Genomic DNA, 12,439 nt, shown 5'->3' with positions numbered 1-12,439 from the left:
TAGCCAAATTATGGAAAGAGCCTAAATGTCCATCAACTGATGAATGGATAAAGAAATTATGGTTTATATACACAATGGAGTACTATGTGGCAATGAGAAAGAATGAAATATGGCCCTTTGTAGCAACGTGGATGGAAATGGAGAGTGTGATGCTAAGTGAAATAAGTCATACAGAGAAAGACAGATACCATATGGTTTCACTCTTATGTGGATCCTGAGAAACTTAACAGAAACCCATGGGGGAGGGGAAGGATAAAAAAGAAAAGAGAGGTTAGAGTGGAAGAGAGCGAAAGCATAAGAGACTCTAAAAACTGAGAACAAACTGAGGGTTGATGGGGGGTGGAGGGAGGAGGGGGTGATGGGTATCGAGGAGGGCACCTTTTGGGATGAGCACTGGGTGTTGTATGGAAACCAATTTGACAATAAACTTCATATATTGAAAAAAAAAAGAATAAAGCAAACAGAATCACATCAAATTTTAAAACTATTTTCCACAAGAGAAACCTGTTATTGTTTCTTCCTGCCCCATCCTTACTGCTTTCTGTATGTAGAGAACTATCTGAAAGATTAAGCGTTAGCTTAATGATTATAGAAACAATCTTATATTTATAATTTTTAAACTTCTACAGTTTCTTTCCTGGGGTCTTTTCTGTCCCTTTCTTGTTTTGTTTCTAAGGAAATCTGAGCACTCAATGCCAACCACAGCTTTTTAATAGTTTACTTTCTTATCTTGTCAGCTACAGGATAACTGTCTTACATCCTACTGTAGGAAAGCCCTGTTAAAACACTTCCACAATAGGGGTGCCGGGGTGGCTAGGTTGATTGGGTGTCTGATTCAGCTCAGGTCATGGTCTCATGGTTTGTGGGTTCAGGCCCTGAGTCCGGCTCTGTGCTGACAGCTTGGAGCCTGGAGCCTGCTTTGGATTCTGTGACTCCCATTCTCTCTGCCCTTCCCCACTCATGCTCTGTATATCTCTCCTTCAGATATAAATAAACATTAAAAAAATTAAAAAACAACAACAACAACAACAACAACAACACAAAACACTACCACAATAATCCATGCGACACAGGAGAGAGCTCCATCTTAACCCCTATCCAGTGTGGTTTGCTGCAGAAAGAACTAAAAGTGCCTTACTTGAGCCTTTTTTTTCATTGTACTATCTTGTTTTACTGTATTAAAAATTACATAATTTTATTAGGAAAAGACTTTATTAAGGGTTTTGTTAGGTGGTTAGTTGAATGTCCAACTTTCCTGGCAGTAATAAATTTTCCAAACAATGTATCTGAAATGTATCTTGTTTCTGCTTAAAATCAGAATGGCAGAGTGGAAAAAAATCTTATTCTGGATTTCAAGAGATCTAGATTCTAAATACAGCTCTGCTATAAATTATGAATTATGTATCTCCTTTGGCAAACTAGTCTACTCGGGGTTTTGAAAATGAGAAGTTTGGTTTAAATAGTATCCAGATTTCTCCCCGTACCAAATTCCGGTCTTCCCTGTGCTAGTTGGCTGATTGATGTCAGCTAAGGAGATGCCATAGAGGTGATTTGGGTAAAGGCTCCTTTCAAGAGGATGGACTAAGGAAAGGGCTATATATCTGAGGTTGGAGGAGATAACTATCTTTCCCATTAGTTCAATGAGCCTCCCTGCATGCCTAAAAGGACAAACTGAAATTTAGCAATTTCTTTTCTTCCAATTGCTCTATTAACCCAATGAATACTGAAATACATATTTTTTCAAAATTAGGAAGTAGCATGTAGTTGGAAATTCTTATACTGGAGCTCCCAAATCTAGATGTAAATCCACAAACTCCCACAATGACGGAAACTATCATTAACTGCTTATGTGATCTTGGGTAAGTCATTAAATCTTCACAAGCTCAGGGATATTGAGCTCCAAGACCTCTTCTAATTCAAAAATTACTGGTAGCCAGTAGCAACTGCCGAATTTAAAGATCACAAAAATTGTACAGAGCACTATTAATTTTTTTAAATGTTTTATTATTATTTTTTTTTAAGTTTATTTATTTTGAGAGAGAGTGAGTGTGCTGTGCAAGCTGGGAAGCAGCAGAGAGAGGCAGAAAGGAAGAATCCCAAGCAGGCTCCTTGCTCCCAGCAGACAGCCCCAAGTGGGGCTCGATTCTATGAACCATGAGATCATAGCCTGAGCGGAAATCAAGAGTTGGAAGCTTAACCCACTGAGCCACCCACGTGCCCCATTAAATGCTTCAGAACAAGAATATTTAAAAAGATAGGTGTACATTAATAATATCCACTGTTCTACTTGATTTCTCACACATAAAAGGGATCTATGGAGCTTACTTTTCATGAGAATTAAATGAAATAAATGGGATTTGTATCATTTTCAATTCTTTTTTCTCCTTTGTATACTAGCTAAAATCTTTGTATAGCAATCTGCAATTGTGTTTGAACAGCTAATATAAATTATTTCACTTTTAGAAAAAACACAGCATAAAACCAGCAAAGTATTCAACTAAGTAACTAAGAGTAATTGCTTTTGAATTATAAGCATGAAACATTCTTTTTGAAGAATATTTTTCGTCTAAAGCAAATATAATTTATTACTACTTACAAGTTACTGTATAATAATGGAGTTTTTTTAAGATGGTGTAAGCATTTCCATAATATACCAACATTTTCAAGGTGTTTTGTTTAACTTGATTATAAAATATACTCTGGGAAAAAATGTATAGATTCTTTGTGAGAACAAATGTTTTTGGAAATTTGTCAATAGCCTTTCAGAATGGAAATGGTCCTGAATCAAACAATTCAAAGCATATTTTATTTTGAAAAAGAAATCTTTTTTGTATTTCTTGCAATAAATATAAAATTCCTAATCTGGAAGTTAGGTTTCATAACAAGTTAACATTTTTAACCAATAAGTGTCAATAACATTATATGCATCATCTTTGTAGATATACATGTATATTTGGAAACAAGATGCAAACAAGTTTCTTTTACATGTGCTTGGCACACAATCCCTGATAAAAGGCTCATATGCAAACTAGGACACTGCTTAGCATGATACTCATTTTATAGGTAATAAAAAATTACCTATTCAAACAAAATATATCAGACTACTGTAGTGAAATTTAACAGATTAAATATATTTCCATTAGTGTTTAACTGCTTACTGTTTAACTCTCAAACCAAGGTTCAAGGGGTTAAAAGAAACACATTTTTCCTCAGACTTCACTAATACACACTACTATTCATTTACCAAATAATAAGTAAATATTCTTTTGAAACACACATGAGAACATTAGAAATTATGAGTTAATTTTTAATATTTGCATGTTAAGAAAATATATTTCACATGTTAAAAAACACATATATGTTAGAACTAGTCGTCTATATCGGTATGTATCTCCACTGTTTATACTCTGAGACTATCATGGTTTTATCTACTTGAATAATTAAGGGTTTAGTTTTTTTTTTTTTTTGTCCATGATGGGCAAGAATTCTTCACATCAATATCTCTATGAAGGCGTGTTCATAAGAAGGTCAGGCGACGTTTTTATTCATATGCTAGCTGTTGTGTAACATTAAATAATCATGAAGTACAACTTCTGAAAGAGGAGACCTTAAGCTATAGAAAGTGCCTATTGTTTGCTATCATAACTCTAAAAGTTTACTGATCAGAGTTAAACAGTAAAATCATTCATAAGACACATTTCTAAGTTCTTATTTTCTGTCCTTGAAAGTTTTCAGATCAAGATTATATACAACAATCTCATAAAGGTGGCTAATTTTTAAAAATGCATATGTACATACATGTATATATATACATGTATGTGTATATATATACATGTATGTATATATGTGTATATATATATACACATACCCATAATATCAATTAAGTGTTTGATAATTTCCTTTATTTCAAATTCATCACTAATTTGCAATTTCTGAATTGAAAAAAAAGAAGCAAAGCTTCTTTTATTAGAAGTAAAGTACAACATGTAGAGTATGTTCAGCCCAGGGCTATGCTTAAGCTTAAGTAACAGAACAAACCTTTAGCAAAGCACTTTAAAGGTAATCTATGAATCAAAAATATTCCACTGGAACAATGGCCTTAAACATGAATATGACGATTGATTATGTCACTACTCTTGCTAAACTAGAAGGCACCTTAAAGTGACATTTGAACTATGTCCCAAAGTTTGTCTGGGAGGCAAAGGAAGATAACATAGCTTTAATCTTCAAAAATGTAGAGGATTAGATTGGTAAATCTAATTTTGTTTTCTCTTCCATTTATTTAAGTTAAAAATGGCCTCTATCCATATGTCTAAAACATAATTTTATTCTACTCAATATATTGAGGTTTGTGTGTGAATCAGGTATTTTGAACCAGAGCTTTGTCCTGCAAATAATAAGAATTTATCATTTATAGGGGCACCTGGGTGGCTCAGTGGGTTGAGTGCCTGACTTTGGCTCAGGTCATGATCTCACAGTTCATGGGTCTGAGCCCCATGCCAGGCTTTGTGCTGATAGCACTTAGCCTGCTTCAGATTCTCTGTCTCCCTCCCTCTCTCTCTGCCCCTCCCCAGTCCCTGTTCTCTCTCAAAGATAAATAAATAAACATTTAAAAAAAGGAATTTATCATTTATAAAGTTGTTTTTATGCCTCTCATACTAACATTGTAATAATTTGATTTATTAATCACTTCACATTTATTACCTAATTCATCTATTTTGGTTAAGCACATTTTACAGATGGGGTAACTTACGTTTGGAGGGATTAAGCCCAGTAGCCGAAGTAAGGATCATGTAGCTACTGATGCAATAGATAATTCAAACCTAGGCTGTCTGTCTTTAGATCTATAAACCTAAATACTATGACTTTTAAAATATCGATTTAAAACTTCATTCTAGAGCAAACAAATTATGATCTTCAGGAGTTGTGTCCCTAAGTTTGTTTCTTGCAGCTGGTGGTTTGGGAACTATTGCATTATCACCATGCCACTCTGCCTCCCTAGAGTTTCTGATTTTGTTTTTTTTTTTTTTTTTTTTTAATTTTTTTTTTCAACGTTAATTTATTTTTGGGACAGAGAGAGACAGAGCATGAACGGGGGAGGGGCAGAGAGAGAGGGAGACACAGAATCGGAAACAGGCTCCAGGCTCCGAGCCATCAGCCCAGAGCCTGACGCGGGGCTCGAACTCACGGACCGCGAGATCGTGACCTGGCTGAAGTCGGACGCTTAACCGACTGCGCCACCCAGGCGCCCCTAGAGTTTCTGATTTTGATTAACTGCCTCTTATTGCCATGAACCAGTCCTTTAGGGAAGCCTCTTATGAGACAGTGCATGATAGACGGTGCTGTGGAGGATTAAAAAGAAGAAGAAAATATGGCTCCTGCCTTGAGAAGATTACAATCTTAAAAAAATCTACTACCCCAAATATTGTAGGGCTATAAAGTGCCCAGACTAGGATGCTTACTAGAGATGACTTTGTGGGAGCAATACAGTTCGATTACAGTTTTGGTGGAAAGGAGAACAGAAACCGACAGAGACTAACCTGGGTATAAAGGTTTGACAGTGGAAATAAGACTTGTGGAATGGTTTAATAACCCTTCTTTATTTCAAAACACAATTTTAAATATTTCAATTCAATTTTCTCTCAAACACACACAAAATTACTAACCTTCTACATTCATGGCTTCTCTTAGAACCTGAAGTTTCTTTTGTCTCTCTCGGATTCGGTCCAAAGCGCTTGATATTGCTGAGGAAGTGGGCAATTCTCGAGTATGAAACATTGGATCCACTTTCTGAGGGCCAAAGATATCCAAGGCTATGCTTCCATCTGAGTATCTTGCCTCCTTTTTTCTAGGAGTAGTTGAAGTCCTCACTGTTACTGCCTCAGGGAGATATTGTCGGAATCCACCAGTTTCCCCAGAAAAGTCTCTCTCATCTGTGCAAAGCAAGTCCATGGATGAAGCCCAAATCTTCTTCTTGGGAAGCACATCAATACCAGGGATAGTTTTTTTTTCTGGGCCACTAGTTTTGAACTGGTAAGGGGAACAAGTATTTTCAGAATCTTCACGTGCAGAATTATTATCTGATGAAATGTCCTTGAAATAATCTTCCTCATCTTGTGTATCTCTGATGGACAGAAATCCCATAGATTTACTAAGCCCTTTGTTAAGAAAGGTCTGATGAGAGAATGGAGACTTGTGTATGTCTAGTACATCAGAAGTAGCGCTTCTTCCTGGAATGATAAGAATCTATCATGTATGTACAGAATTTTTAGAAAATAACTGGAATGTAATCTTACTATTGACAGTGAAAGTGCTGGTAATTTTCTAAATTTCCTAATGGAGGAACAGAGATGACATGGGATGGTGCCGATAGTGAAAGTGGAAAGAGAAGTTATGTTTGTGTAACTTTTCATGGTCCAATGTTTCTTACCTAACGAAAACAAGAATGTAGTGAACTTACTTTTTTGAGCAGTGTTATTTTATGTTCAAAGGTGAATTATTTGGTTTTAAAAAATAGACTAGACAAAAGTTTCTGATACTATCCAATTTGGCAGAATATTAATTATCCATGAAATGATTTGGCACAATAATAGAAGGTAGAGTATACTCCTTTAACTTCTAAAGGTATAATTCAAACATGTATCACTTCAACATAAAGCCTTGGTATTTTCTGGTCATTTATTTTTTTTTTTTTATTTTATTTTTATTTTTATTTTTTCTGGTCATTTAAGTAAATATTTTTAAAGAAGAAACAAAGAATTCTTGCTATATTCTGGATGAAAAAAGGACTGTAGCATTTAGAATCCTTAAGTATCAAAATTTTATTATAATTAGATATGTTTTCAGAAGCGTTTGAAATCCAGATAATTTGATTGTTTAAATTATGTAAAAAACTTAACTTTTCCATGGCAGACCATCATGTACTAAAATAGTTTTTGTCTTAAACATAATGCATCAATATTTGTCAAGTGGAATAAAGTCTTTTTATTCTTTAGTCTTTGATGTAGTTAAAAACTGGTAAGCCATTCTAATTTTTCTAAGGCACCAGTCTAAAAATGCATTGAGACACAGCAAAAATGCCCAACCAGAAATTAATTTTTGAAATCCATAAAGTGAATAAAAAAGTCATATATTTATGGCTCCACTATAGAAAAAGAAATGTAGAAAAATACTTCAGAGTTACTAACCCAGTAGCCCATAAACACTGAAGATTTCCTGTGTGACTTTCTGTGATCCCTCTCTAATAACCTATTTGCTATGTACACAATATAAAATAATGACTAAAACTTTCCTAGTAATACTAAATTGCTTAGTAACTCGTCTGTATAAGTCAATTGCCTCTTCAGGGCAATAGCTATAAGCTTTAATTCCCTGACTTCAAATTTTACCTTAAAAATCTTAGAAAAGTGAATTTATTTCAGAATGGTCCACAAATAATTGCTTACTGGAGAATTAGATTCAAATACTTTGCTTTTCTTGCAACTCATGTTTCCCTGAACATGGATCTTTTTAAATGCAAATAAGTATAACATCAATATTTGGGGCATGTCATATCAAGATCACTGAGAATACACCACACCACATCTAGACATAGATTATCACAGACTCTAGCTTCTAATCTAATTTAAAACTGATAAACACATGTATATGTTACAGTATTTTAGAGATAAATCACATTCTTAAACCACATATTGAAACTCATTGATTTAGAATTTTATTAAAAATGTAGAACAGATATTCTTCAAAATTGATAGAATACATTAGATAAAAAATAAGAATTGAAAGGACTTAAGGGTCATACAACCACAGACGAACTCAACAATCTGCTTTCTTTTACCACTTAGCTACCAACAAGTAGCCAAACTTAGAAAATCAAACAAGTGAGTATTTTGGCAATGTCATAAGTTCATAGTCAAACAAGTTGGACACTCAGCACCATGTGTTAATAGTAATTTCACTCACTCTCTACCATGCTGCACTTTTTCTCATTCTTCAATTTTCCCACCTTAATTCCCTCTTCTTTTTTCTGATGATCTTATCTCATATTCCAACCAGAAAATAGAATCTGTCAGAAGAGAGCTTTCTCACTTTTCCATGGCTAATTCTACACATCTACCCATGTCTGCCAATCTTTTCCCTTGTTTCAAAAGATGAAATCTTTTACCAGGTGAAGGCCAATTCCCAATACATGTTCAATCCCCTCTCCTTTCATGTTATCAGAGATTTTGCTTCTTTGGTTAACTTCTGTCCTCCATGTTAATTAACCCCTCTTTCTATTGAGTCATTACCATTAGTACATAAACATGCTTTAATGTCTCTATAATAAAAAGCAAACTAAACAAAACCTCTACCCTGTTACCACATTTCCCTCTTGACACTGCTGTCTCCAATTTCTTACTTCGCATTCAGTAGTCTCACTTTAGCCAACTTCCAACTCCTCCACACCTGGGCAACTCTCCTTATGTATCACTAATGTCCCCCATATTGCCAAATCCAATGCTTTTATATCCATATCCTACCTACCTCTACAGCAACAACTACCCATCAGCAACAACTGATGGTGATGACAGTCACTTAATAAAGAACAATCCTCTCTTTACAAGAGTGTTTTCTCCTACTTCTTAGATTGCTCATTCTTAGTCTTTGCTTTTTCCTCCTCTATCAGATATTCAAATGTTGGATGTCCTCAGATATCAGTTTTAGAACCCTATCTTTTCACTCTTTTCTTATATAATTTCATCTGCTAACAAGGCTTTAAGTATTATCTATATACTGATAACTCCCAAATTTAAATTCTTGGCACCAATGTCTTCTGGGAGCTCCATTATTACATAGTTGGAACTTCTATTACTAAATCTTAGAAGCACCTCAACCTGAACATGCTGAAAACCAACTTTTTGCTTCCTACATCCAGAGATATCCATTCAACGCCAATCTTTCCAATTACAGAAAGTGGCATCATTATCCAATTGATTGCTCAAAACAGAAATAAAGGCACCATCCTGAAATCCTTCATCATCCTTACTGCCCATATCAAATCCATCAGAAGTACTATTTAACTTCTCAAAGATAACTTACTCCATGTGATTATTTCGATTTTCACTGGCATCACCCTATTCCCAGTTAACATTACCACTTGACTAGAAAACTGCAATGGCTTCTGGATAGCCCTCCCCCATTCTTTCTTCATCCAACCCCATTCTTTCTTCATTCAATCCACTCTCTATTCAGCGGTCAGAGTTATCTTCTTAAAGATAAATTCCATGATGCCACTACCTTTTTTAATAAGTCTCAAAGGCATAGTATTATACTCAAAATAAAATCGGACTCCTTTCAGGTCTGCTGTTTGAATCTTTCTTAGTCTCATCTCCACTTCTTTTATTCCATCCAGGCCACAGGTTTTCTTGTTAAGCTCTCTTCTATGTTAGGACATTTATACATATTGTTTTCTTTGGCCTGAATGGTCCAGACCTTTCTCATGATTAGTTGTTTCTTATCCTATACTTTTATTTTAAATATAACTTCTTCAGTGAGGCCTACTCTGACCACTATTGAAATAATCACCATATGAGCCATGAGTTTATTCTATCTGTAACAGGTAGATTTATCATTCTTTTTTAGGTCATTAGTATTTACTAACAATATATTAATGGGCCATGGGATCCTAAAAGCACCGTGTCTTCTCACCAGCCATATAAAATTTAAAACTAATTGCTAATAAGGTGGTTCTTGGATAACTACTGCTCTATAAATGCTAGGTTTTTGTCTTTATGCAAAGTAGTAGATATAAAAATATTTCAGTTCCTATTTATTAAAAGTCCAGAAAGTTATCATTTTTAAATTCTGTGAGGTCAGACAAAATTATAATGAAAATAATCCATTTAAGAGGCGCCTGGGTGGCTCAGTCAATTAAGCGTCCGACTTCAGCTCAGGTCATGATCTCAAGGTTCATGGGTTTGAGCCCTGCATCGGGCTCTGTGCTGACAGCTCAGAGCCTGGAGCCTGTTTCAGATTCTGTGTCTCCCTCTCTCTCTGCCCTTCCTCTGCTCGCACTCTGTCTCTCAAAAATAAATAAACATTAAAAAAAATTTTAAAAATAAATAAAAGAAAATAATCCATTTAAAAGTTTGCACTACTTTGGTGCTCTCCATCTACAAAATATGCCAAATTTAACCATGGTTCAATTTGCTCTCCATGTCTGAAAATCACATTATGATAGCCAACTTAAAGTCTCATGACTATTACTAATAAAAGATAGTTTTGAACCATAATAATGTCTCTTCTGGTAGCCAATAAAACGAAGGAATGGTGAAATAGGAAGGGGAGTGAGAAAGAAAGGACGGGGGAGGGATTGATACTCTTGAGGAAAATGGGCAAAAAATTGTGGTCATGTGAAACAAGGTTCAAAGTGATATGTATATACTTGGTATGTATATGCTCTAAAGTAAAATTGTAAGAGCTATGAACCACAAAAGCGTTAAAGGCAGAAACTGAGTGTAGATCATTTTTTAAGGAAGAAAAAAGAAGGGTTAGGAAAGAGATGTTTGGAGTGTTTTCTCCAGTGGGTCTATTGGCTTATGACTGCTTTTGTTTGGTTTTTAGATGAGGAAAAAAAAAAAAAAAAAGACAACCTTCAGGTAGGTAACAGAGAGATGGATTTGGGCTGGTATAAACACACCATTTAAAAAAATTTTTTTTCTTTAATGTTTTTATTTATTTTTGCGACAGAGAGAGACAGAGCATGAGCAGGGGAGGGGCAGAGAAGAGAGGGAGACACAGAATCAGAAGCAGGATCCAGGCTCTGAGCTGTCAGCACAGAGCCTGATGCGGGGCTTGAACCCACAGACTGTGAGATCATGACCTGAGCCGAAGTCAGACGCTTAACCTACTGAGCCACCCAGGCGCCCCTAAACACACCACTTTTAAATCACATATTACTAACTGGCAGGAGTCTCAGTGCATTTTGTCATGTCAATGATACTCATTATCTTCAACTATACAACTGGGTATGTATTTGCCTGATTAACATTTCACAAGTGGATAAAATATATACAACATCAAATAACATATCATGGTTGCCTTGAATTGCTAAAGCACTGTGGGAAAAATATCACCAATCTGTTCAAATATAGAATCTGGCCCTTTAAGTGAGGAGAAACATGGAATTCCAGACTCATTTATTAGGTGCACAAGTCTGTTAGACGAGCGAGAACCATGTACTGTTGTTAACACCAGTGCCCCTTACTTACTAACTTTATTTGAGGCTGCATAAAGTGCAATTTCTTCAACTGCTTTCCAGATATTTTTATTATATGTATTACATATATATATATGTATATATATATATATATATATACATATATATATATATAATAGCTGGGCTATTACAATTATTTTATTTAACAGGCAGTAAACAGCACTGAAAACATTAAGTACATCTAAGAGCTGTGCTCACTACCCATTTTGATTATAGGAAGTTAATTATTTCTGAAGGCAGTGCCATTGGAACTACTCTTAAAAGCGTTCAGGTGGAAACTTCTTTAATATTTTCCCATCCTGGGAGAATTACTAGCTCCTGTCACTATATTCATAGAGCATTCTGACCCTCTCTTAGGACATTTCTTTCACTATATTAAAATTATCCATTATATTGGTATCTGTCATCACTCCCACTCATTTCCTCACCCCTCCCCCACTGGAACAATAACATAAGAAACCACGTCTTACCTGTTTTTGTATTTCTAGTTCCTGATTAAAGACGTTCCAAAAGAATGATTGTAGAATGGATTGAATGCATAACTTCTTGAAACCTTTTAAAGCCAATTTAGGTAGCATAATTTACCAGAAAGATTACTGTCAAAACACCTGGGTTTTAATTCTAGCTTTACCAAATTCAATCCATGAGCTTGGGCAAGCCACTTAATATCTATGTTTCTCACTTCATTTACAAAACCGTGGACATAACTTGTTATGCTTTCTTCTTAAAGAGGACAGGATAAATGAACTAACCCCTAATGAATTATTATGAGATCTTCTGAATAAGGGCAACATAAAATTCTAAATTCCTCCTCCCTTTCATTTCTGCTTTATTTTCCTCAGCATATAATTATCTACCAAGGGGGAATTTAAAAGTTCCTTTGAGAAGAAATCATGAAACCAGAAATCAAAAGATCTCCAACAAAAGTTTTAGATTGTATAATTTAAAAATATCAAATTATTCAAAACAGGATAAATGGTGACTACAGGTGGATTTTTCATCTCTCAAAAAGGCTCTGAGTTCAGAGAGAGTTTACAGACACAATTATTTTACATACAATTATGAGCATCCAAATATAAAATGAATCCATAAACATTTTCCTTCTGGAGAATACACAGCTTGCTAAAAACTAAATGGGGAAAATAAATAAAAATAAAAGATTTTAAGAATATAAAAAGTCTT

At 34.9% G+C, this 12,439-nt stretch overlaps 1 protein-coding gene across 5 annotated transcripts in view; it reads right to left on the bottom strand.

The window, feature by feature from the left end:
• The window catches only part of PTPN13 (protein tyrosine phosphatase non-receptor type 13), a 228,140-nt gene that overhangs the window by 102,629 nt on the left and 113,072 nt on the right, over positions 1-12,439 (bottom strand). For 4 of the 5 annotated variants that reach the window (XM_049630820.1, XM_049630821.1, XM_049630823.1 and 1 more), the window contains exon 7: positions 5,667-6,230. The exons of the other annotated variant lie outside the window; for it this stretch is intronic. In XM_049630820.1, the coding sequence (XP_049486777.1) occupies positions 5,667-6,230 (564 nt within the window). The remainder of the gene's footprint in view (positions 1-5,666; positions 6,231-12,439) is intronic. 5 annotated transcript variants of the gene reach the window in all.

The sequence above is a fragment of the Panthera uncia genome, chromosome B1 (genome assembly GCF_023721935.1).
Source record: "Panthera uncia isolate 11264 chromosome B1, Puncia_PCG_1.0, whole genome shotgun sequence".
NCBI lineage: Eukaryota > Metazoa > Chordata > Mammalia > Carnivora > Felidae > Panthera > Panthera uncia.
The sequence above is the reverse complement of the archived record's forward strand: the minus strand, read 5'-3'. Positions and strand labels throughout refer to the sequence as shown.